We start from the raw sequence: 26,489 nt of genomic DNA, 5'->3' as shown, positions 1-26,489 counted from the left end.
GGATCAGAGACATCATGAAGGTCATGTCTTGCCTTATTTGTGAATTGGATTTAGGTGAGATAGAGCGTCCATATAAAAAGGGCTCAGACATCCCATGATGGTTCCCCTTTGGATTCTACTCCATCTTATTTATCATTCTCCTTCTCTTCCCTATAACTTTCTAGTTTAACTTTCTGTCTTCACCCATTAGATTGTCAGCTTTTGAGATAATAGACTGTCTTTTCTTATAGATATTGCCAGTGTTTATAACGGTGCCTGGCACATAACAAATTCTTTTTTTTTTTTTTTTTCCTGAGGCAATTAGAATTAAGTGACTTGCTCAGGGTCACACAGCTAGGAAGTGTAAAGTATCAAGAACATACCAGATTTAAACTCAGGTCCTCCTGACTTCAGGGCTGGTGCTCTATCCACTGTACCACTAGTTGCCCCTAGCATATTCTTAGTATGCTTATTACTTATTGCATATTCTTAATATTTATTTTTATTTTATTGCTATTTTTATATAAATATATAAATAAAAATATTTATCTTATTGTGTTTTGCATAGGTATGTATAATTTGATTTTTTCATTTTTTTTGTTTTTAGTCTGTTGATTAAATTAATTAATATAGAAAAATTATTCATAGATTTAGAATTGAAGGTCATCTAATTCAACTTCTTTCTTTTACAGATAAGGAAAATAGAGTCAAGAGAGGTTAAGGAACTTTTCTAAGATCATGCCAGGAGTTATTAGCAGAGCCAAGATTCAAACTGTGATCTTCTTAAGCCTCAATCCATTATTCCTTCCACTGTACCTGAAGAGGAAAAAAGCAACTGGAGGAAGGAGATTAGTTTTGAGCCTAATGCAATAGCTCAAGTATAAGGTAACAAAGGTCTTTGTTTAAATGGCTGGCAGCAAAGAGAGTTGAAAGAAGTATAGGAAGAGTAGTTTGCTGGAAAAATTAATAGAACTTTATTGACTGATTGGATGGAAAGAATACAGGCTGTAGAACCTTTTTAATGTGATGCACAAAACATTCTAAAAGAATTAAGGAAGCCACCTCAACTCTTAAAAAGGCAGTACACAGTCTCCTTGCATTCACTAGATGAGGGCATACAAACCAGATCAATTTTTGCAGGCTTAGTATTGAAAGTTCTGGACATAGATGCTTTATTCCATCATACTCAATGGGGCAGTAACAAAAATTCTGGCTTTATAATAAAAAACTCGAAACTCCAAAACAAACAAACAAAACACGAATTTAATTTCTGATTTTGCCACCTGTGCACTCTAGGGTAAATCATTTAATTCTTCTAGATCTGTTTCTTTGACTATAAAATGAAGGTTTTGGACAAGATAGTCCATATATAACCTTTCATTTTTAACTCTATATTCCAACAAACTGTCAAGAATCTTAGATTTTTACTTCCTGTAAGGTTCTATGTAACACATTCTGGAAGCAACTCAAATGTGTATCCTTTTACTAAAGATACTGAGTATCACAAGATGTACAGAATCCCTTCTGTTCTATCCTACATTGACTCAAAGGATCACTGTGATATACATCTCAACACATTCCAACATGTCACACCACTGGAGAACTAGTACACACATATCTTTCTGAAACTTAGCTTCAGAAACAAGTACCCCCTCTCCTTTTTTTTCTAAAGTAAAACACAATATATAACAGAGAAGATTCTTGACTTTAAAGAAGCTCAAAGACCAACAACACATTTAATTAGCTTCAAGTAAAAACATCTTTCATTTGAGATAAAACTCATCAGGTTATAAGAATAACTGAAGATCCAACAAAATCATTGGCTCTCTTAAAAGATACTTAAAGCTTCAATGCTCCAATGCCTAGTCCAAAATCTTGAACTTAGAGCTCAGTAGATTACAAATATGTAAATACTTAAACAATTAGAAAAGAAAAGAATCTCTTGATTTAATAAGAAGTTGAAATAGAATAGAGAAAATAGCCTGTTTCATTATCAGGATACATATAGGCAGGATGATTTGACTTTTGTGTACCATTCATCTCTAACATTTGTTGAGTATCATAAAAATGTAGACTATGTTGTACTTATACTGTAATATTTGGGGTCAGGGAAATCATCTATCTGATAGTGCTAGGGTATTTTGCAATATAGTAAAATCAAACATTATTGCAATAGTAGTCTTTCTCCAATGCAACCCATCAAAGCAAAACAAGATTGCTAATTAGGGTAATATACTAAATCAATACTAACACATCACAGCCTCACAGAGCATTGCTCATGGTCTTTTAACTGAGAACAATTCTATAGCTCACAATGACCAAAGTTAAAATTCTCCCATAAATATATTCGTTTTTGAAGCATTTCCATTCTATTGTATCATTTCCAAACTATTGTATCATTTTTGTTAGTTGGCTGCTACAACTCAAAGTATGTGCTTTCTAGTGTTGGCAATTACAAAGAATACATTGCTACTAATGACTGAATGGTTTTACAATGAGGCAAATGGACCCAAATTTTAAGGGATATATCATTATTGTTATGATGCCTCCTCCTGTCAAAAAAATTAGTTAAGAAATGTTACATTTTCAATTGTTTAAAAGCCAAAGCTTAAAAATATAGTCTACATTTTTATTCTACATCAATTACCACTGTAAAGTAGTATCATTTTGGAGAATAATTGTTTTGTATATAAAACCAAAGCTGATTACACCTAGACTCAATTCACATAGGGAGTAGTCCTTCCTGATTGTCTGGTTAAGTCTATATCCCTCTTTTCAGAATAGGATTTTCAGAATACTTTTTTATTTGTATAGATTAAAATACACAAGATTACAAAAGAAACCAATTACATTAAAATTTATTTATCAAAAAAAGATTAAGTATATGTGATGAGATGCTGAATATTGTTTTGGACCCAGAGAAACTAAAGAATTTATCCCTGAGGCAAGCAGGCAGAAGGTTTTGATAAAGATCAGTTTAGCTCCCATTCTCCCACTCTTTGGGGAGGTGGTCCAGTTTGAATTCTAAGTTGTGCCAAACTCCTGTGACCCACTCTGCAGAATTCTCACCTTGCCATGTCCTATCAGGAATCCCAGTCATGTTCCAGAGGCTAAATTTTCCCTATGAAACAACTTATGGCCCATGGGCTTTGCTGCTACCTTCTTTTGCAAAAACCTGCCACAGCACTCTGCCTTATGATGCCTTGCTCCTTTTTTCCCTTTCTCCAACCCCACTTTTCCTCCTTTAAGCTACTTAACTCTTTTAGGGTGCTAAGTTCCTTTCAAGATTTAGCCTACCACTAAGGGGATGCCCCAACCTCATGGAATGGGTAATTGTGAGTTCCACTGAGGAACTTGTCTATCATGTGCCCTCTCTCAACACTATTTCATATTTATCATTCCTGATATCTATTGTATCCCTTCATTTTGTCTCTAACTTATTCCCCTAAATAAATCTATCTTTTCCTAAAAAGAATGGCTATTGTGAATTCTTCACAAGACCAAACCCCAACTTTTAGGCCTGTCATCATATGGTGAAAAACTCCACATCATAGATCACATCACATGAACTCCAGGTAAAGAACATGAGCAAAAACAAAATGGCAAGTAGAAGCAACAACTCTGTGAAGAATAGATCTGACACTTGATTAAAGTAATGACACTCTGAACAAGAATATTTCAAAGTTTCAAAGTAGTATTTCTAGGTTAAGAAAATATTGGTTTTTTTTTAAATCTCTAAATCTAATTTAATTTTCCTCATTTACATGAAACTAGCTTTTCCTTAAACCATGAGGTCCACAGCCCATATTCTGAACATAATTTATGGTTAAGTGGTAGATATATAGTTAAATAGCGTTTTTATTAAGTACTTACTATGTCAGCCATTGTACTAAATGCTAAATGGGGATTCAACTATAAGCAAGACAGACAGTATCTGCCTTCAAGATACTTATATCCTAAGTGAGGAAGATAACACATAAAAGGGAGTCTGAAACAAGGCATAGGAAAAGATGACTGAAGTATACATGGCTTGGTCAAAAGAGGAGAAGTGTGAAAACCTATTTCCTGGCAAAGGCCAAAGCCTTGAAAACCATTAGTCAAGTCCAAGGATAGGGGGTGGGAGTGGAGAAAGATGATTGAGATAATGGCTGGAATGTAGACGGCATGGTGCAAAGATAGCTAGTTATTTGAGGTATCATGCAGATATGCTGCCATGTGCCTACTCTCTTTTTATTGTTGCCATTGTGAAGAAATGTTCATGATCTGGCAATGATCTTTAACTGTGATATGCTAGTTCATAATCAAACGGTTGGAAAGGAAAACATTTACTTAAAATTTACTGGAACAACAGGAACCAGAGTTAATCTGAAAACTGTACCCAAAGACACTGAATGAATACTCCACCCCAAACAATATACATAGTAACACTTAATAAATGCTTTTTGATTGTCTTTCTTAGAAATGTTCCTCCCCTCTGGCTACTTTCTCCACAGTATTGACCCCAGAGACCATCCCTAAGAACTCTTGTCTTGGAGTCCTGCTTCCCTGATGAGTGCTTCTCATGGAATAACCAATCAATTTTTATTTCATCCACTCCTCTCAGGCCAGCTCTTCTGCAACCTCCTTGCCCAACTAGCTATCTCACCATTTGCATACTCTTTCCATAAGAAATGTCTAGTAGAGAGGAAGGTAGATAAATATCACAAAGGAAGGGACATTCTAGAACAGGCACAGAATCTAAGTCTTTTCTTGCATCAAGAAACATGTCTATACAGATAGGAAGGGAAATGAAAAACGGAGTACTGAAGGAATCAAGCCAGAAGTGCCTACTAATTTGCCTAGCATAGAGCTGAGGAGCAAAAATTAAACAGGTACCAGAAGGGAATACTTTGGAGCTTACAAGTAGCAAAGAAAGATGTTTTCTTCGCTCTAGAACTGCTAGAAGCTACTTTTGTTTTTCTTTTATTTCTGTCTCTTTTTATTTTGGAGAATTTTGGTTTACTTTTATTTTTTGTTATCTTTATCAAATTTTTTTTTAATTTTGAATTCTGAATTCTTCCCTTTTTCTAGCCTCTCATACATCCATTGAAAAGACAAGCAATATAACCACTATACATATGAAGTCATGTAGGACATATTTCTATATTAGCCATGTTGTCAAAAAAATCCAAGAAAAAAGTGGAAAAAATATAACACTATCTATTTTTCAGGAAACTATTGCTAACACTAAACTGATAGCATCAGAAAACTCCATTCTTATGTCAGAAACTGCTGACAGATGGCTCTGATACTTCTGTCATTTTTAATACATTGAAGAAAAAGAGAAGAAATGGAAACTATTCTCTCGTCTAGTCCTACAAACAAGAATTTACAAGTACAGAAGAAAGGGGTTCAACCTAGACAAAGGTTGGATGGTTGGATTCATTCATTCATATCAAGGACACCACAAAATTTCTAACAAGTCTTTCTTGGAAATATTTATTAGAGAGCAACAGAAAAAAGAAAAGAAATTTATAAAGGAAAAAAAAAAGAAGTAGCTTAGATGTCCAACTTCAATAGAGTTTCAGACTTTCTGGTTTTCTTTTTACCTCATAGTAATGATTACTTTGTGGATATTTTGAAGTTTTTAAGTAAAATACTATGTCATATAAGATGCCAGCACTCATGGGTCATCCTTAGAAAGGTAAGAATGTTCAATATAACAAAGTAATGGCAAGTAGAATAAATTCTACTATGAAGAATCGATCTGGAAAAGGGGTTATCATAAAATGGCCTCACATCAAGGTGATGACTCACTCTGGACAACAGTTTATTACAGCCATTTAAGTGAGTAAACTGCAATCAGTCAATAAGCATTTGTTAGATGCTTGCTCCTTGCCAGGCACTATGTAGGGACTGAGGATGCAAAGGTGAAGATGAGGTAGTTCTTGTCATCAAAGAGCTTATATTCTATCATTCTACAAAATTTAGATTAAAAGATTTTCCTTCCTTTTCTTCATTTTTTCCTTTGTAAAACATTTAGCAGACCCTGGCACAAAGTAGGTATTTAATAAATGTTTGTTTCTATCCTGCCTTTGATTACACTGAAAAGTGAGTTAAAAAAAAAAAAAAGTGGGCCTAATATATTATGGCTAACAAAAGAATGGTTTATCTAAGTAATCTAAATAGAGTCAATTCACTAATATTCTTGGGGGATTTTCCATCTAACCTATATAAGAATCATTTAAATAGATTTATTAGCCTTTTCCATATATTTGGACCAGAAATCAAGGTATCTCTTATGAAAGACATCAAAATATTTGGTGAATTAATTTAAAAAATTAAACTATAATTAGTTAAACAAATTTAAATGGCCTTCATGCCACTGTGGATCATGTTTGGCAGGACAAATTGCCAGTCCTTTGTTGACACCAGATTCACTGAATTTTGAAACCAGAACAAAATAATCACTTTTGATCGTGGACGGAGGCAAAAAAAAAAAAAAAAAAAAAAAAAAAAAAGTTGCCTTGCAACATAATGGTTACTGAGACCCATGAAGAGTAGAACAGCTCATCTTAGAAGCCCATCTTGCCACACTTCTTTCTCTGCCCATATTCAGTGACGTTTTAAACAGCTGCTGCGGAGGCAGCTCAGTGGCTCCATACCCTGGTTCCCTGGCATAGCGAATGGCAGCAGATGGCCTGGAATAGAAATTTTAGCTCAACTGGGATCCAGATCACTGCATTTGCTCAGCTTCTGCAAATCACACACTTCTATAACTCTCACAATTCAGATTATATTGTTTGTTTTTCTGAATGACAAAGCAAGAGATGAAGGAAGGGATATTTTTTGAAAGAGATGTACTAGGCAGATCAAGGACCTCAACTTTTAATAGCTCCATATTCCATAAGGTAGCATCCCAAAGGGACCCTCCATTGTCTCATTTTAAGTATGATCAAATAAAGGAGATGAACACCTTCAGTTCATTCTGGTAAGATGATCTGATTTTTGAAAAGCAATGGCATCACTGGAAGCTGACCATTCATTGCCTTAGATCCTCATTTTGAGACCTGCTACTTAATTTTTGAAGAGAGAAACATGATACTAAATTGGCAGATAAGAGCTTCCCAATAATGTATAAAAGCAAAAAAGGTTGATATAATGAACATTTTATAGATGAGAAATAATTCAGTCAACTGAGCTCCCAATTATTATAGCAAAAGTTTGCCATGGGCAAAGAAAAATGTCAAAAGAAAGAGTAGGATTTTACTCAATTACTCAATAAGAAAATTATTCTACAACTCTCAGTGACTGTAAGGGGAAAAGATGACAAAGAGATAAAAAGATAGAGAGTCAGCTTGGGAATAGGGATGAAGTGGAAGAGGTGGGGAAGGAAGGAAGGGTGAATGCCCTGAAAAAGAAAGTAGGAGAATTTCACATGAAAAATTTTGATTTTTGTAGTTTCCATCTGTAATTAAACTGAAAATGTCAATCTGAAAAAAAGAGAAAATAGGGATTTCTGTACAAAGCAAGGTTGTTTAATATTTTGTTGTAACATAATAGCTTCACTTAGGAAAAGATAAAACAAGTCGTGTGACAAGAACAACCTATCAGAATGTGTTTTTTTAATGGTATTTGAGGGTGGAATGAAATTTGATTAGTCCATTTGGGAAGAGGTGTTTCCTGATGACTTTTACTTGGAAAAACATCCTACTGCAGAATGAATATCACTTGACAAGCACAGCTGCAGCTGTACATGATTTTCCTAGATTGTAAAAAGAGCTTGAAAGAAATTCTGGATTTAACTAGATTTTAAAAGCAATGTCAGCAACCTAAGAATTTAAGCTAAGTAAACTTTTGACTGACAGCCAAGGTTATATATGGTCATAAATACCACCATAAAAATCAAATAAAGTGATTCTGCTGACTTGACAACTCAGGCCCACATAATGAAGTTTGGTTGCTGGGATAATTACATTGATGTGCCACAATTCCCTTTTATTGTCCTAACTCAGTTTCTCTAATTGTCCTGCCTTGGTTTCCCTGAATTGCTCTGCCTCAGTTCCTAAATGTTCTATTCAATCTTCAGACTATAATGCCACCCTTCCCTCTTAATCATCAGAATGTTTGATAGGAAAAAGGTCTTATATCTTAGAATATCAGGTGCCTCTCCCCATCCCAATTAAATAGAATATCAGGTGCCTCTCCCTCTAAGGTGTCTCTCCCTATTATGTCATCCCCATTTCAGGTACCTCCCCCCATTATGTCATCTTTCTTGTTACCCTATAAAAGCATCTTTGTATCCAATCTTCACTGCTGGATTCTTGGAGATGATAGTCTCATTCAGTCCTGGGACGAAACCATGGATCCATTTGGTCCCAGTAAATCTCTCCCTTTCAAATAAAGCATTAAAAACTCTCTAATCTCTATCTTGCCTCAGTTTCTCCGGCATTACAACACCTTCAGAACCATCTCATCTTCCATGTATTCCAACTTTCATGCCCAAGTTTATGGGACAAGCTATCTATCAAAGAGCAGAACTGGCTCCTCAGCAATGGTTACCTATTCACCATCAAACTTAATTTTATGGAGATCAATAGAACTATTTCCATGTGGTGCATATAAGACTATATATTCCACATCATTAAACAGATTTCCCAGTAGAGTATCAATCTCCGTGACTCAAAAGAGAAGTCTTCCATGCTGTATTTCTAATTTAGCTAATGTTTGCTTATTGCCTGGGAAATCACAGAATTTTTGAACTGAGAAGGCTTTTGGTAATTATTTTAATCCAATTCCTTCATTTCACAGTTGGGAAACTCATGCACAGAACAGTGCAGTGACTGATGCAATGATACATAGCTTAGCCAATAAATGGCAGAGCTAGAACCAGATTTTCCAGTCTAATGCTCTTTCCATTTTACTGTAGAACCTTCAGACTCTTCCGACTACCTGAATAATACAGCCAAGCTAGTAGTTAAATAGAACCAAATGTCCTGAGGGTCTCAATTAACTAAAAGATTTCTCCTAAGAGATAGGCCCATTCTCACAAACCCATTTCTTAAGGGATGTGTGCCCTTGTTTTTCTCCTCTCTATGCCTCTGGCTCACCAACTTCCACCTACTGTCCAATCTTTGCATACCAGCCAAAAAGAAATCAACTGTTTTAACCTCAAAGCAAAACTACAACCATAGTAAAGTGCTAATGTCCTTCTTCTTACAAAATAAAAGGCATGTGCTTCATCCTAAGTGTGCTAATGCAGCTGTGAGTGAACACAGGCTCTTTCCTCCCAACAAGCATTGATTTACTGATTATCTCTATTTTGCTGTTACTTTCTCACCCTGCTTGAATCATGCATTTCTACTTCAAATTGTCCTTCATTAAATAAGTATCATTTCATTTGCAAAAATAAATTTGAAAGCATTTTCAAAATGAATGGCAATAATTAATGCTACTTCTAATGTTGTGTCCATAACTATTTATCATTTCTTCCTTTTAATGTTTTTTTTAATCAAGTTGGCTAAGACAGATAGATTTTTCTATTTTCTATTGTCAAAAGGTTTTTTTTAAATAAAAACAACCAAATCAGTCAATGTGCACAAAGGAAATATCTTCCTGTACTTGAAGTAAAATGACAAAAGTCATAAATAATCAAAACATGCATTTGTGTGGGCCATTTTCAAAGTGTGAAATGATTCTTCTAGGACTATCAAATAATGTCTTGTTATTCAATCTACTATCTTCAGTAATACTTACAAAAGGGAACCAATCAGTTTATACTTATGCTGTATAAATTTAATAAAACCATTGTACAAATGAAAGCATGCTGAATTCGGAGTTGGAGGGTGCATATAGCAGTCTTGGCTCTTCTGGATCTCAGTTATATAACAATGAACAAACTTTATGAAATAAATGCTTTTGAAAGTTGAAAAGTTGAAAGTTCACATATTAAGAGACTTCATGAGAGTAAAGGAGTTTTTTTTTTCCTTTCACCTAAAATATATGGCAATCTATAAGTAGTTGGCAGTGGCCCATTTTACTAGTGATGAACTGGGCATGGGAACTGGCAGAAAAAATTTGAGAGTATATGTATATTTGGAAAAGGATGTAGGCATATAACAAAAGGGAGGGAAAAGAGATGGACAATTCAAATATTGCACTAATATTCACAAACATTATAAGACCTTGAGAAAGGCCTCTAGTATACAGGGTAAAGCCTCCAAATCTGAGGCAATGCATTTTGGGGACAACCATTCACTCTGTTGTGGGGACCAAGCAGTTTGAACAATAAAGATCAGCTAACTATCCCTCCAAACCCAAAAGAGGACAGATACATATATATATATTCACACACATATAGATAGATAGATATAGATATACACACACACACACACATATATATATAAACATACATATATGTACACACACAAATATATTAAATTGCTCTGAGATGTCCAAGTAGCCTTTAAAATACATAAAAATATTTTTTAAAAATGTGAATGAGACGGTGAAAGACTCATTGATAGATAATGTTTGTTTTGTTTTGATTTGTTTTTTAAATTATAGCCTTCCAAGCTATCTAAGTGACATGGTGTCAATTCTTTCCTTCAGACATCATATAAAAGCTTGTTTTGGCAGTGCTCCATATATCTAGAGCCTAAATATGTGCACTAGTTTCACTAAGCACAGAGTTGATTTCCCTTAGGAAGGGTAGGTGCAAGACATATCAGCATTATCCAGGGTTGCGGTCTGATTTTTTTTTTTTTTTTTTGGATGATGTATGTGCCACATTTCAGGCAGGGACTACAGCTGCTAAGAACACAGTCTGGCAGTTTCAGATTTTAAAAATTTTTATTCAAAAATCTTTGCTACATTTCCTAACTAGAGAAATCCTGCTTTCTAGTCACTGTCTATGGACAGTGGTTTATTCTATCAACTTCTGAAGAATTAGTATTCAAGACTGGGCTTTATTGCCTGAGTTCTAGTCTGGACAAAAAAGACAGACAAAAAAGAACACAGGAAGGACAGAAAGAAGGAAGGGAGGGAGGAAGGGAGGAAAGAAAGGAGAGAGGAAAGAAGGGAAAAAGGAAGAAAGGGGGGAAGAAGGGAGGAAAAGAAAAAATGGAAGGAGGGAGCAAAGGAGAAAAGAAAGGGAGGGAGATAAGGAGGAAAAGAGAAAATGAGAGAAGGAAGGGAGAAACAGAGGGAGGAAGGAAATCTTAAGACTATTTGGATCTTGGTCTACAGAAGCAAAGCAAAGACCCTGCCCATTCCCCCAAAACCTTCGTATTTCAATTTCAGTTTAGAGCCCTCTTTTGCCCCATTCCTAATCCAGTCTTAATTGGATTTGCCAAGTATGCCTTGAAGCTCTTATTAAAAGGAAGATCAGGTCTCATCTAATCTAACCTAAGATTCAAGGCATGACCTCCCTCTAGGTTCACATCTATATATTAAGTAAAATATTTTCTTCAGTTAATCGAATTTATATTTTTCTATCTTATTCAGGGAATCTTGAGAGATGCTTTCAAATAGCCTCACTAACATTCAGTTTCACTTTAGTACCTATTGTAATGTATTAATATCTATCGTAATGTATAGTATCATTATTCATATTAATGCTGTTTATGACTGATCAGCTATTTTACTCCAGGTATCATACTGCATAGAGAAAGCATGGGATATATATTAGGACACCAGATCCAATGTAAAAGTATCATAGATCTTAGAGCAGGAAGGAACCTGAGAGTCTATCACGTGCAACATTCTCATTTGACACATGAAAAGACTGAAGCCCAAAGCAATTAGTGGTTTCCCCCAGGTCATGCAGTAAGAATCTAAGGAGGTATCTGAATCCAGGTCTTCCCAACTCCAAGTTCAAAACTTCATCCACTCCATTAGGCTACCTCTCAAAAGAGTGGGATTCAAATTGTGTGTAGGTCTGCCCACTTATTGCCAGTATTGTTGCTATTTAGTAATTTCATGCATGTCCTACTTCATGACCCCATTTGGATTTTCTTGGCAGAAACATTGCAGTGACCTAACACATAAGTGTTCTTCCTAATTTACTATACTCAGCCATTCTATTCCTTTTCTCTGCTGTGCAGTACACCTTAGCTTTTGTGTGTCCATCTCCCAGGTACCCGAACACAATCTGAATTGAAAATGAATATGGACTTTTTGCAATCCTATTGTGTTTCATTCAAAGGGATTCTTTGACTTCCCAGTTTCCCTAGTGCCTTGCTAACCTACAGGGCACTACACTTTCCCTCAGTCTTTAGTTGGAATGAAGCAACAGCAGCAAAATATTAGGTCTTGTACACTTCCCCCACTCTGCTCTAAAAAGATAATTTCCTCCTGACAAGAGCTTTGCCAGAAAAGTGATTTGTTAAAACAGAGCACAATATGTTACTGGATATGTGCCACCAAGCATCAATCATTACAATGCCATCTCCATTATTGAGGGAAAGATTTCAAGGCATCTGTCCAAAGACTAAATAGAGACAACACTTTTAAAACTTAAAGTCCAGGCATGTGGTTCAAAAGCTTCCCTGCCCTTTTGTCTTGCTTTTCAGGGCTAACCATTATAATATTAATTTCTCTACATTCTAAAGCTCCCAATATATTCAAAATTGACATGAATGGCAGGCATATTAAGGAAGTCAACTTTTGCTCAATAAACTTTAAAGAGAACAAAAGATGTCAAATGCAACTATAATTTAAAATTTTAATGAACAGAAAACTTTTAGTCAATATCATTTATATTCCATACATGACCTACATATTTTGCCAATGCATGACCTCTTATCAAAAAAAGAGAAAATAAGATTTTGAAAAAAAATGAAAGCAATTTTCTCTTGTTTGTCCTCAAAATTGACCAATAAAATGCCAATTTAAATTTATTCAATAATTATATCATCTTTTCTTACTAACCATTTATTCAGAAGAGATTTTTAAAAGAGATTCTTTTATAATTAGGATTATTAGGATACTTTCAATAACCTTATAATTTAAAAAAATGTTTTTATTAAAGCAATCATTAGTATGCATTTCATCCTTCTAGATTTGGGTGTTTGCTTTTTTACTGAACTTTAACATCAAAATTTGCAAAACATCAACTATAGCTGACTTTTAATGAAGCAATTAACTATGTGATAAGTAGTAGTTTTCTTTTTGATGACTTCAAAGGTATAAATTTCTTATTATGTCACTTCTGATCTTGTTAATATTAATTAAAACTATTACTAAAGGAAAGATCAAGTGTAAAGGATACTTATTTGCTACTATTACCTAAATGCAAGCTTGGTTGGTGACATAGTATAAAGCTTTTAAACTTCTTATAAATAAAAATAGTTAGAATCTATAAATCACTGAACAGTTTAAAAGGTACCATCATATAGTATTGAACTTTAAGTGAAAAGACTTAATCTTGAATATTGCAAATTATGCTCAAATGTTCTATATTTAAGACAAGCCATTTAATTGCTTTGAGTTAATTTTTCCCAAACAGTAAAATAAGCGATGAAAAATTTCAAACATACCTCAATATTTTGTTGTACAACTTAAATATTATTTGAATATGTTATTTATTGAGTTTCTACAACATTCTCAAATTATGTTAACTGGTCCAGATTAAAGATAAAAAGGATATTATCTGTTTCCTCAAGGAAAGTATAACCTGGTTGAGGAGGCAATATTCAAAACACAAAAAACAATTATCTGAACACATTTACAAGGTTTTGTAATGATGATTAAAGTTCTAAGAAAGGCACGATCATTGTGGGTTAAAATAGTTAAAGGAAGTTCTGTCAAAAAGCATGGGCATTCTAGCTGTACCAGATCTAAAACTATATTATAAAGCAGTGGTCATCAAAAACATTTGGTACTGGCTAAGAAACAGAGTAGTTGATCAATGGAATAGGTTAGGTTCACAAGACAAAATAGTCAAAGACTATAGTAATCTAGTGTTTGGCAAACCCAAAGAAACCAGCTTTTGGCATAAGAACTCACTATTTGACAAAAACTACTGGGAAAATTAGAAATTAGTATGGCAGAAACTAAGCATAGACTCACACCTAACACCATATACCAAGATGAGGTTGAAATGGGTTCATGATCTAGACAAAAGGAATTATATTATAAACAATTAGAAGAACATAGGATAGTTTACCTCTCAGATCTGTGGAGGAGGAAGCAATTTGTGACGAAAGAAGAAGTAGAGATCATTATTGATCACAAAATAGATAATTTTGATTATATTAAGTTAAAAAGATTTTATATAAACAAAACTAATATAGACAAAATTAAAAGGGAATCAATAAACTGGGAAAACATTTTTTACATTCAAAGGTTCTGCTAAAGGCCTCATTTCTAAAATATATAGAGAATTAATTTAAATTTATAAGAATTCAAGCCATTCTCCAATTGATAAATGATCAAAGGATATAAACAGACAATTTTCAGATGAAGAAATTGAAATTATTTCTAGTCATATGAAAAGGTGCTCCAAATCACTGTTGATCAGAGAAATGCAAATTAAGACAACTCTCAGATTGGCTAAGATGACAGGAAAAGATAATGACAAATGGAGGGAATGTGGGAAAACTGGGAATCTGATACACTGTTAGTAGAGTTGAATGGATCTAACCATTCTGGAAAACAATTTGGAACTACTCCCAAAAAGTTATCAAACTGTGCATACCTTTTGACCCAACAGTGTTTGTACTGGATTTATATCCCAAAGAGATTTTAAAAAGGGGAAAGGGATCCACTTGTGCAAAAATGTCTGTAGCAGCCTATTTTGTAGTGTCAAGAAACTGGAAACTGACTAGATGCCCAGCAATTAGAGAATGTCTGAATAAATTATGGTATATGAATGTTATGGAATATTATTGTTCTATAAGAAATGACCAGCAGACCAACAAAATGCAACAGCAAGAGATACAAAGAGAAATTCCATTCCAAACAAATGTTGAGAGTATAAAGTATTTGGGAATCCATCTACCAAAGAATAGTCAGGAATTATATGAGAACAATTACAAAACACTTGCCACAAAAATAAAATCAGATTTAAATAATTGGAAAGACATTCAGTGCTCTTGGATAGGCTGAGCGAATATAATAAAGATGACAATACTCCCCAAACTAATCTATTTATTTAGTGCTATACCAATCAGACTCCCAAGAAACTATTTTAATGACCTAGAAAAAATAACAACAAAATTCATATGGAAGAATAAAAGGTCGAGAATTGCAAGGGAATTAATGAAAAAAAAGTCAGAGGAAGGTGGTCTAAGTGTACCTGATCTAAAGCTATATTAAACAGCAGCAGTCACCAAAACCATTTGGTACTGGCTAAGAAATAGAACGGTAGATCAGTGGAACAGATTAGATACAAAGGACAAAAAAGGGTACATCTATAGCAATCTAGTCTTTGACAAACCCAAAGATACCAACATTAGGGACAAAAATTCATTATTCGGAAGAAACTGTTGGGAAAACTGGAAATTAGTATGGCAGAAATTAGATATGGATCCACATTTAACACCATATACCAAGATAAGATTAAAATGGGTCCATGATTTAGGCATAAAGAATGAGATCATAAATAGATTAGAGGAACAGAGAATAGTCTACCTATCAGACCTGTGGAGGAGGAAGGAATTTATGACCAGAAGAGAATTAGAGATCATTATTGATCACAAAATAGAAGATTTTGATTACATCAAACTAAAAAGTTTCTGTACAAACACTACTAATGCAAACAAGATTAGAAGGGAAGTAACAAATTGGGAAAATATTTTTAAAAGTAAAGGTTCTGATAAAGGTCTCATTTCCAAAATATATAGAGAACTAACCCTGATTTATAGGAAACCAAACCATTCTCCAATTGATAAATGGTCAAGGGATATGAACAGACAATTCTCAGATGATGAAATTGAAACTATTTCCACTCATATGAAAGAGTGTTCCAAATCACTACTGATCAGAGAAATGCAAATTAAGACAACTCTGAGATACCATTACACACCTGTCAGATTGGCTAAGATGACAGGAACAAATAATAATGAATGTTGGAGGGGATGTGGGAAAACTGGGACACTGATACATTGTTGGTGGAGTTGTGAAAGAATCCAGCCATTCTGGAGAGCAATTTGGAACTATGCTCAAAAAGTTATCAAACTGTGCATACCCTTTGACCCAGCATTGCTGTTATTGGGATTATATCCCAAAGAAATACTAAAGAGTGGAAAGGGACCTGTATGTGCCAAAATGTTTGTGGCAGCTCTTTTTGTTGTAGCTAGAAACTGGAAGTTGAATGGATGTCCATCAATTGGAGAATGGTTGGGTAAATTGTGGTATATGAAGGTTATGGAATATTATTGCTCTGTAAGAAATGACCAGCAGGAGGAATACAGAGAGGCTTGGAGAGACTTAAATCAACTGTTGCTGAGTGAAATGAGCAGAACCAAAAGATCACTGTACACTTCAACAACAATACTGTATGAGGATGTATTCTGATGGAAGTGGAAATCTTCAACATAAAGAAGATCCAACTCACTTCCAGTTGATCAATGATGGACAGAAATAACTACACCCAGAGAAGGAACACTGGGAAGTGAATGTAAACTGTTAGCACTACTGTCTATCTACCCAGGTCACTTATACCTTCGGAAGCTAATAATTAATGTGCAATAAGAAAATGGTATTTACACGCATATATTGTATCTAGGTTATATTGTAACACATGTAAAATGTATGGGATTACCTGCCATCGGGGGGAGGGATAGGAGGGAGGGAGGGGATAATTTGGAAAAATGAATAAAAAAATAAAAAAAAAAAGAAAAGAAATGACCAGCAGGATGATTTCAGAGAGGTCTGGAGACGCTTACATGAACTGATGCTGAATGAAATGAGCACAACCAGGAGATCATTGTACACGGCAAATAAGACGACTGTGATGGTCAATTCTGATGGATGTGGCTCTCTTCAACAATGAGATGATTCAAACCAGTTCCAATTGTTCAGTGATGAAGAGAGCCATCTACACCCAGAGAGAGGCCTGTGGAAAATGAGTGTGGACCACAACATAGCATTTTCATGCTTTCTGTTGATATTTGTTTGCATTTTGTTTTCCTTCTCAGGTTGTTGTTTTTCTTTCTAGATATGATTTTTCTTGTGCAGCAAGATAACTTATAAGTATGTATACCTTTATTGGATTTAAAATATATTTTAACATATTTAACATGTACAGACTACCTGCTATCTAAGGAGGAAGAAAGGGAAAATTTGGACAGAAAGTTTTGCAAGGGTCAATGTTGAAAAATTACCCATGCATATGTTTTGTAAACAAAAACCTTTAATAAAAAAGAAAGTAACTTGAGCATTAAAGTAATCTTGAAGAATGAATAAAAATTGGAGAAGAGGAAGCCTATTCCAGGAACAATGAGTAGTATGTATAAAAATATATGAGATTAATGTAACCTAATGTATACAAGGCAGGAATAGAGACTAAATAAGGCAAAGGATATATTTGAAGAGTAGGAGGAAATAGAAAATTTGAATAAATTGTTAAATTGATAATAGCAACAAATTGGAAGGGGGAGAGGAACTATTTAGAATAAAATGTACACTGTGCTGCAAAAGCAATAAGTACAAAAGAAGATCAAAAAGAGAGCTGAAAATTTGTACTGAGATTATCAGCAAATACTCTCCAGAAGTCAGACTTAGAACTTGGTCTCGAATGAAGGATGGAGATACAATTAAGCAGAGAAAAGGACAAAGAAAATTTTGTGTTCTAGGTGGGTGGGAGTAGTATAAGCAAATGAATAGAGAAGGGAATGAATGTGATTTGTGGGGCCTAATAAGGAATGTAGCCTGAGTAAAGAGAAGGATACATGTGAGAAATGAAGGAAATAAGTTTGATTAGGAAAAGTGAGACAATATTAAGGAGAAACTTGAACATCAGTTGGAGAGTTCATAAACGACATTGCATGCTTCATTGTAGCTTCTTGGACAACAAAGTAACATGTTATTTGTGATAGGTTTTAGGAAAATTAATATGCTAGTATGATCTATCATAAATTGAAAGGGATACGAGAAGGTAGGAAAGATCCAAGGAAAAGGATAATTAAGGCTTTTAAATAGTGATAGTTCTTTGGTAGTAACAAAAGAGGAAAAAATCTGATAATACAAAAGATGAATAGAACTTGGTGACTGGTCACTATGGCTTTAAAAAAAGAAAAGAAAAGAAGAAGGAGCCCATATAACATTAAATATTTAGTTTGGAGAGAGTGGAAGAATTATAGTGCATGCTAATAAAACTAAGCATTATAAAAATGAAATATGACTTGCCTGGATAATAACGAATTTAGTTTTAGAAATGTTGAGTAGATTGTCTTGAAAGTAGTTAGAAAAATCAAGCTGATGATTGAAATGAGAGTTGGAACTAGATTTGAAAAAACTGCAAACACTGAAGTCTGGAATTCACTGATATCATTACTGAATATCAAATGACCTTAGTATAAGGGAAAGAGATCTGTTACTTTATTAGTCAAGTAGCTGTCGTCAATATCAGCTAGTCTTTGAAAGCTTTTATTTGAAGAGAGTAGACACTTATTTCAAGAAGATGAAGTGAATTTTTCTATAGACTATTAGTATAAGGTTCTTGTAATAAAAACCTTTATAAATTATTCATAAAATCAAAAGAAAGGGAATAGTTGATGGGAAAAATGGAGCAGCAAGAAAGAAATATGCAAATAATTTAACTGAAATACAGTCAGGGCCCCAAAGTAAATAGCTTTTACAAATGGATACAAAAATTCCCTTCTATAAGGAGATCTGAGATCATCATTTGAATATAGCTGAATTATTTCAAAACATAATCAAATCAAATATTATCCATAGTATATTTTAAATTTTGAGCTGCCCAATAGGATTCTGGGCTGTATAATAATCTGAATATTTAAGAAAGCCGGTTATGAGCTTTTATTTCGATAATCAAATAAAATGGTCAGTTTGGATGATTCATTGATACAAAAGTTAATTCAACAATAAAATCACTCAAACTGACTGCTTGACAAAATTGACCAACCAATTTAGCCAAAAATGATTAAACCAATAGTTATGTGCAGACACTTCTGTAATTTGAAAAGTAAATATATTACTTAAAAACAAACAAAGGAGGAATTGAAACCTTCCTATGCATTTACTACAGGATTGTCCATGTATCTATCTGTTTCATTAGCACAAGTAACTGAGAAATTATTTAATATGAAAGCTTTGCTCTGAATGCTATAGTTGGTGTGTGATTTCTGGCCATTCTGGCATGCTCATGATGAAATACATTTATTATCTTAGTCCTTAGAAATATTGTATGGTTTTTAATGTCCTTCCCTTTCCCTTATCATAAGTGAAAAGCTTAAATTCTCTGATTATAATCATTTTAGAGACCTATCTGTTTTCTGGGACTATCACCATTCATAAAGGTCAACTCTTAGCTTCATTAGGTCTTGCTATGAATCCAGGGATCACCTGGACTTTAAGTAAGGACACTGATCTCCTGTGAAAGAAGCCCTTGTTCAATGAACTAGTAAGAATTAAGTTAGCCTTTTGAGGAACCTATTATTCCAGCAGAGGAATGATAGGACAGGGGCATCAACCTTAAGGCAATTTGTCCAATTAGCTAGAAACATAACTTCTTAAATGTTAAATAAATTCTAGCTTGAAAATCAGCACCTCAAAGAGGAACTCTCATTATTTATAACTTTGTTAGAAAGGTTTATACCAAATTTCCCCCTAATAAATTTAAGAATTTGCTAAATATAAAATTATAATGATACAACAACCAAAATATAGCTTTAGCCTCAATATCATGTACTCCAATGAAGATAATTTAATTTGTTTTCTTCAGAAGGAAGAATAAAAAACTTTAGAGAATAATATAAAACATGATAAATATATTCTTTTGTAAAACTCTTCCAACCCATTTCCCATCTCTTGTAGAAAATCACAAACATACCTTTTCTTGTGGCCATTTCTGTCTCTCTTCTGGTGTCCTGGCTTTGGTTTTAAAGCCCCTTTGTGCATCTGCTGCAGCATGTTTTGAAGTAGCTGGAAGATTCAGTGATTTAGGCCTTCCCTCATGCCTGCTGGCACAGTGATCCACCTCTTCTTGTGAGCATGTTTCTTTATAGTCATTTGGCACATTCTCCATTCCAACGTGCTCTGGGCTCATTTCCCCTGTACTGTTGATACTGCTCATACTCATACTCATTTTGATCTCTGCTACAATCTGGTCAATGTCCTCTTCCTGTTCTTCCAGGTCAGCATCCTCTTTTCTTAAGTGATAAGGAGATGTCCCACCTGAGTTTCCATTGGCTTCTGCTGGATAATAGTCCTGGTAACTTTCTTCACTTGCACAATATTGTACACTTTCCTCTTGGTCTTGGATCTCTAAAGATGATACCTCATCTTCCAGAATCTGAACATGGCTTTCTGGGTATTCCTGTCTGTCTTCTACATCATTTCCATCATGGTGCTGAATTTTGGATTCAGTCCATTCTTCAACAGCCTCCTGGCATTCATCAGTTTCAACATTATGCTCATCATGGGGAATATACTCTTCCCCATTGCAGTCCATCCCTTCTAAGTAACTGTCATCTTCAGGACAGTATCTAATGTAATATGTGATTCCCTCCTCTTCTTCTGGAAGGCCTTCATCATAATCTTCCTCTTCTGAAGTATTATTCACATAATCAGAGCTGGAGTCTCCATCCCCACTGTTATCATTACACTCATGTTCCACTGGGGTAGGGCTTCCCTGTCTGATGGTAGCCAGCTCTACATCTTTTGCAGCATACTCTTCAAGTGAAAGGTCTGTTTCCTCATTCTTGGACTCTTTATTGTGAGAGGAAGTTGGGCAAGACCTCACTCTATGATCCAACATGTTGCTTGTAGTACTCTGATGTTTCCTATTGGCCATAGCTAACTTCTTACACAGCAATCATTTCGAAGTAGTCACTATAAAGGAGAATTTTCAGAAAGAAGAAATGCTCAGAAAAAAGTTCAACTGGAAAAATAAATTTTTTAAAGACTGAAAATAAGCTACATTCTTAATTTTGGGAAAGGTTTATATTATTACTATTTTCCATCATAGAAAGATAGAATAAAGACATCTGATTTCAAAAAGTATAGTGTCTACCATATGATAAATATTTAATAAATGCTTGTTAACTATGCTGAAAAATAATTAGGAATTTTAATTTCAGAAGACATAAGGAAAGTTATATAAATAATTGACTATATTCCATTCCCAGAGTCTATAGCCCAGCTTCTTAAACTGTGTTTTGAGACCCCATATTGGGTTCTATAACAATGTGGAGGTCACAAAATGGATTTTTTATCAGTCATTTTTATACCTGTTTTATATACTTATATAGATCCAGGATTGTACAAAAATTTCTTGGGTGAAAAAGGATTGCAAATGGAAAAAAAATTAAGAAATCCTGGTCAATGATACAATTAAATTGATCTTTGCTTAGTTCTTTTTGAAGCCTTCTCATCTTGTATTTCCATGCTTTTGGCCTTGCTACCCACCCAAGGCATGTGTTCCATATCACCTGTATACCATAGAATCCCTCATTTTTTCAGGACTTAGCTCAGACATCTATTTCTATACAGCTTTCTTGATTTTCCCAACTGCTCATACCTTCCTTCTCAATTATCATATATTTATTTTATATTTGTGTGTTCCCTCTTCCTTGAAAGACTATTCACTTGAGAAAAAGAACTGGCTCTTTTTTGTATTTGCATCCCTTCTACCTACTATAGTGCTTAATATATACTTTAAAAATGATAAACTCATTATCCCTCTCTAATCTTCCATAATATTTATTTATCATGCTATTCATTTACTTTTCTTATAAAGTTTTATATTAATTGATGAATAATGATGAAAGAAACATTTATATTAGTATATTTAGATAATTTTGCTTATTTATAGAAAAGTTATGTTATCATCTATATACCCAAAAGAATTATGAAGGAAATAGTTGATTTGTTTCATTTCATTATATATACACATTTACTTATTTAACTATGGTTTTATAGTACACAAGTGATTCTGAGATAAAATTTTACATCTTGAGAAGCTATATTCACTTTTGCATAAGGTAACTTCCAGTTCTAAAATTCTACTGTGTGACACTAACTTCTTTGTGATGTGTGACTTGACCAGAATGCTTCATACACAGTAGAAATAGAATAATATACCAGAGTATATTGTACACCCATGTACCAGAAAGAACACTATATTTAGAATCTTAGGTCAATAACAATGAAGAAAAGGACTTCACTAAATTGTTTCTGGATCTGTGAAAGACCTTGGTCATGTACTATTTTTGTCAATGATATGGATGAAGTAATAGGTGTCACTTCTATCACATTTACAATTAATACAAAGCTGGGAAAGATAAGTAACACTTTGAATGACAAGAGTCAGGATTCAAAATGATTTCATACAATTATTTGTTAACTAGTTAATTTATCCACAAAAATTAAGTCAAATAAAAACTATTGTAAAGTTTTACATATGTGTTCAGATAATCAACTTTACAATATAAGATGGGGAGAGAATATAAAATAGTGAAAAATATCTGAAGTTTTAGAAGTCTGCAAAATTTAATGCCAAAGAGCAACATGGAAACCAAGATACTCAAACTACTCTGGGTTGTATCAAGAAAATACAGGATCCAGAATGAAGAGGCTGACAATCCCACTCAATTATGCTTCAACTGAGATTGAAGCAAACCATATCTTGGGTGTTCACTTCTAGGAAAGATATTAATAAACTATATTACTCAGGGAGAGGGTGAAGGAATTTATGCAAATAGCCTGCCAAAAGAGAGATTTAGACAAGGAGATTATGGTTGTTTGTAAATATCTGATGGGCTGTCACATGGAAGAGGGAACTAACAGCATTCACTATTCTTTCTTACAAAGGGAAAAACTAAGAGAAGGGATACAAATCCGATAGTCAACTTCAGGCTAATGTAAAGAAAAACCTCCAAATAACTAGAGCTATCCACAAATGAAACTGGCTGCTTAAAAAGAGTACCTTCATCCTGAATATAGATATTCAATTAAAGGCTAGAGGATCACTTCTAAGGATGGTGTAAAAGCAACTCTTGTACAAATTCAACAAGACGGCCTATGAGACTTTATGAATTATGATTTAAGTCCAAATTTTAGCTTTGGTACTTATTAGCTACATAATCTTGGACAAACAATTTTTGGAACTCAATCTTCTCATTTGTAGAATGCAGGACAAGTTCCTGAATGATATCCCAAGTCTTGAAAGTTCTTGGTCATAATAAAGTCATAAATTGTCATTGAAACCTCATAGCCTGCAAGTTAAATCAGTTTCTAAAGCTGTAGCCTTCCTAGAGAGAAGCTCCACTAAATATCATCCTCTGTAGGACCTGAGAGTTCTCCTAAATATGCCAAATTGTTTTTACTCTCAAAATCCACAATAGAGGCTGGGTGTATCATGAGGAAAGTTTCTTGGGGGAAAAAAAATAAAAACATATTACTTATACACTAAAAACAATAGAAAACTAAAGCATGTGGTCTGAAATCGCCAATCTCATTTACAGAAAACGAACAAACACATTTGTGGTTCCTGCATAAAGATTAGAAATTACAATCCCCATTTCTCTGTCTACTAGAACTTTTGAGCCTTCATTATAACATTCACAACTTAAATATGTGGGAGGATGGGGGTAAGGTGTGTCTAACATTGTATATAAACATATACCCATATACCATTGAGAAAAGTTATTTTTCTATTATATAAATAACTAGTTTTTTAGATTAAGATTAAATCTTTTTTTCTCCTTTATTTTTTCATTCAGGGACCAGCCCCTCTAAATCAATAAATCAGTATCTGAAGAGCATTGTGGATAGATGAAATTGCCCAAATCATCCAGGAACAGTCTCCTGGATCTTGGGCAGGACCCTACCCAACTAGACCTTACTCCTGCATAGAGTATAAACAGAATGTAATCTAGGTGAATCCCAGCCCTAAAGCATTAAGTCTATGCTCTTGCAGCACCCCTCTCTTGTGGTTTAAACCAATCCAGTTCATGAAAGAGAAAACCAAGCAGAGTGGTCTGGATAGAGATTGTTGGATATAACTGAATTTCACAATTACACAGGAACTGACAGCTTTTAGCCTAATGCCTTATTTGAAAGTCTATGCTTTTTTTAATTGTTCACCCATCAAAGTTGATTTTCAGAGGCACTCTTTTGTACAAAGGTATTTAAACATTTGGTAATCTACATGGTTTTTTCTCTGATTACCAGGAGAAATCACTAACCATCAATTTAGTGACTGTCAGCTCTCACAATTAATAAATTGATTTTTGATTATCCAGAAACTATTCCTTTGTCTTTCCATTCAAATCACCACGGAGAACAGAATTTTCTGGAATTTAAAGTATATATTTTAAAAGTAGTATTAAAAAGAGATCATCACTTCTTCCTGTGTATTGCATTATAGGTAATTGTGCACTTTCCAATGCCTTTAATTCTGGTTCAACTAAAGGACTCATTTTTTTTTTTTAATAAAGGGCAATTTGTTTACCACTAGTCAATAAGAACATACTTCTTAGTACTTTCGGAATTCTGTCTCAAGAGTATCAAAAGTAAATATGTATTCAATAATGATATTAAAGTTTCCTCCAATCTATTAATTTCCATGGTTAACATACTGCCTATTTTATAACACTTGAATATTATTATTCAGAATTACAAACAATGAATGTAGTTAATTACCAATGAACACAGCCTTATTCAAGATCTAAAATGATGCTTGAGAGCAGGGACATTATCTTAGGAATTTTTTATGACCTCTGTGCCCAACATATAATAGACATTTTATCTCTGTTTGAATGAAAGAAACTGATTTTCATTCATATGGGCAAATAATTGCTAGAGGGATACAGCTCTGGGCCTGGATTCAGAAATTGGAGTTCTAATCCTACCTTAGACATTCACCAACTGTGTCATCCCAGGCAAGTAAATTAACTTCTGTCTGCTTTAGTTTCCTCATCTTTAAGGTGAATGTTAAATGTATCTACCTTCCATGTTTGTCATAAGGACAAAATGAGAAAATTTTTGTAAAGCATTTTATAAATCTCAAAGTAATAGATAAATGCTAGCTATCATCATCATTATTATTATTACTTTTAATTTGATGTTATCATCAGGTGAAAATGTATTTAACATGTATGTATACATATAAAATAACTCTTCCTAAACCATGAAAGTAAAGGAGCTAAAAATGTATCTTATAGTGACGTGGAAAAGGTAAAGAGAAATTTTGTCTATCTTAAATAGTGTTACCCAAAGAAGAAAGGAAAAGAAAAGGACATTTATACAATTAGGTATTTAAAATATATTTTGGGGTCTTCCTGAAGAGAAGAATGCAGTGTTCTCAGGGAAAAGCACCACCTGTTCATTAAAGAATGATATAATAGATCCATAGAAGCTATCATATGAAAGACATCAAGAGTCGAAAGGAAGAAGAAGTCTACTAGTAGATAGTTATATCCAGTATTCAGGGATACTGAAACAGCTTGTTTGTTGAGCTGATAACACTAGAGAAATAGGTATATTTTGTTCTTCAGAGTATGTATACAAGATAAGAGTCTCCCAAAATTTATCTTGATAGATGTCAACTACTCAGATGTCAAGATGACAGTTTCAAAAGGAAACTAAAAAAATAGTACCAATGACTACAAAGTTTTAGGCAAGGAACTAAAGACCATGGAGATACAGGTTGTTTTGTTCACTGTTGTCCATGGAAGGTAAGGTATGCTAAAGAGAAAAATAATTTAGGAAGTGAACAGTTAGCTAAATAGGCAATATCTGCGATTGGAATTTGGATTCTTGGTTCATGATTCACAATATAGAGTTGACAGATAACTGGTTAAAGGAATACACCTAATGGAACCAAGAATGCATTTGTTAGGTTTTAAATTTCAGCAAAAAAACACTTTAAACTAAAAAAAATAAAGTTAGAAGAATGTGTATGTATATTTCCCATTGGAAAGTAGCTAAAAGCTGAGAGTACCATAACAGATATAGAGAAAGAATAAGAATAGGAGTTTAGACTCCAAAAGATTATAAAATTCAAGAAAGGAACCATTAGTATAATTTATGACTCCAAATTTCTATACAGAAATGCCCAAAGTTAAGGCAATAATAAAAGGTACCAGAAGTCCTAAAAGAAAAAAGGCAAATTCAATTTCATGAATCACTGAAACTTGGTGGAATAGAATCCATGTTTGGGCAAGATTTTGGTTTGTTTTTAATAGGATCTGTGATTTCATCAGTGTAGGAAATGAGGAACTGTTTTTATCAATGTAGATTGGTCATTTCTCTGTGACTTATATTCTTATATGAGATGCCTGGCACACTGAAAAGTTATCTTAATCAATCAAATAGTATTCATTAAGAATCTACAATGAGCT

The 26,489-nt window shown here is 33.9% G+C and overlaps 1 protein-coding gene across 10 annotated transcripts in view; it reads right to left on the bottom strand.

Moving 5' to 3' along the window:
* APBA2 (amyloid beta precursor protein binding family A member 2) overlaps positions 1-26,489 on the bottom strand; it is a 384,993-nt gene that overhangs the window by 122,300 nt on the left and 236,204 nt on the right. For all 10 annotated transcript variants that reach the window (XM_074294973.1, XM_074294972.1, XM_074294981.1 and 7 more), the window contains one exon: positions 19,976-20,976. In XM_074294973.1, the coding sequence (XP_074151074.1) occupies positions 19,976-20,938 (963 nt within the window). In that variant the 5' untranslated portion in view covers positions 20,939-20,976. The remainder of the gene's footprint in view (positions 1-19,975; positions 20,977-26,489) is intronic.

Source organism: Sminthopsis crassicaudata, chromosome 2, assembly GCF_048593235.1.
Source record: "Sminthopsis crassicaudata isolate SCR6 chromosome 2, ASM4859323v1, whole genome shotgun sequence".
Classification (NCBI taxonomy): Eukaryota; Metazoa; Chordata; class Mammalia; order Dasyuromorphia; family Dasyuridae; genus Sminthopsis; species Sminthopsis crassicaudata.
Note: the sequence above shows the minus strand (reverse complement) of the source record. Positions and strands in the feature narration are given on the sequence as shown.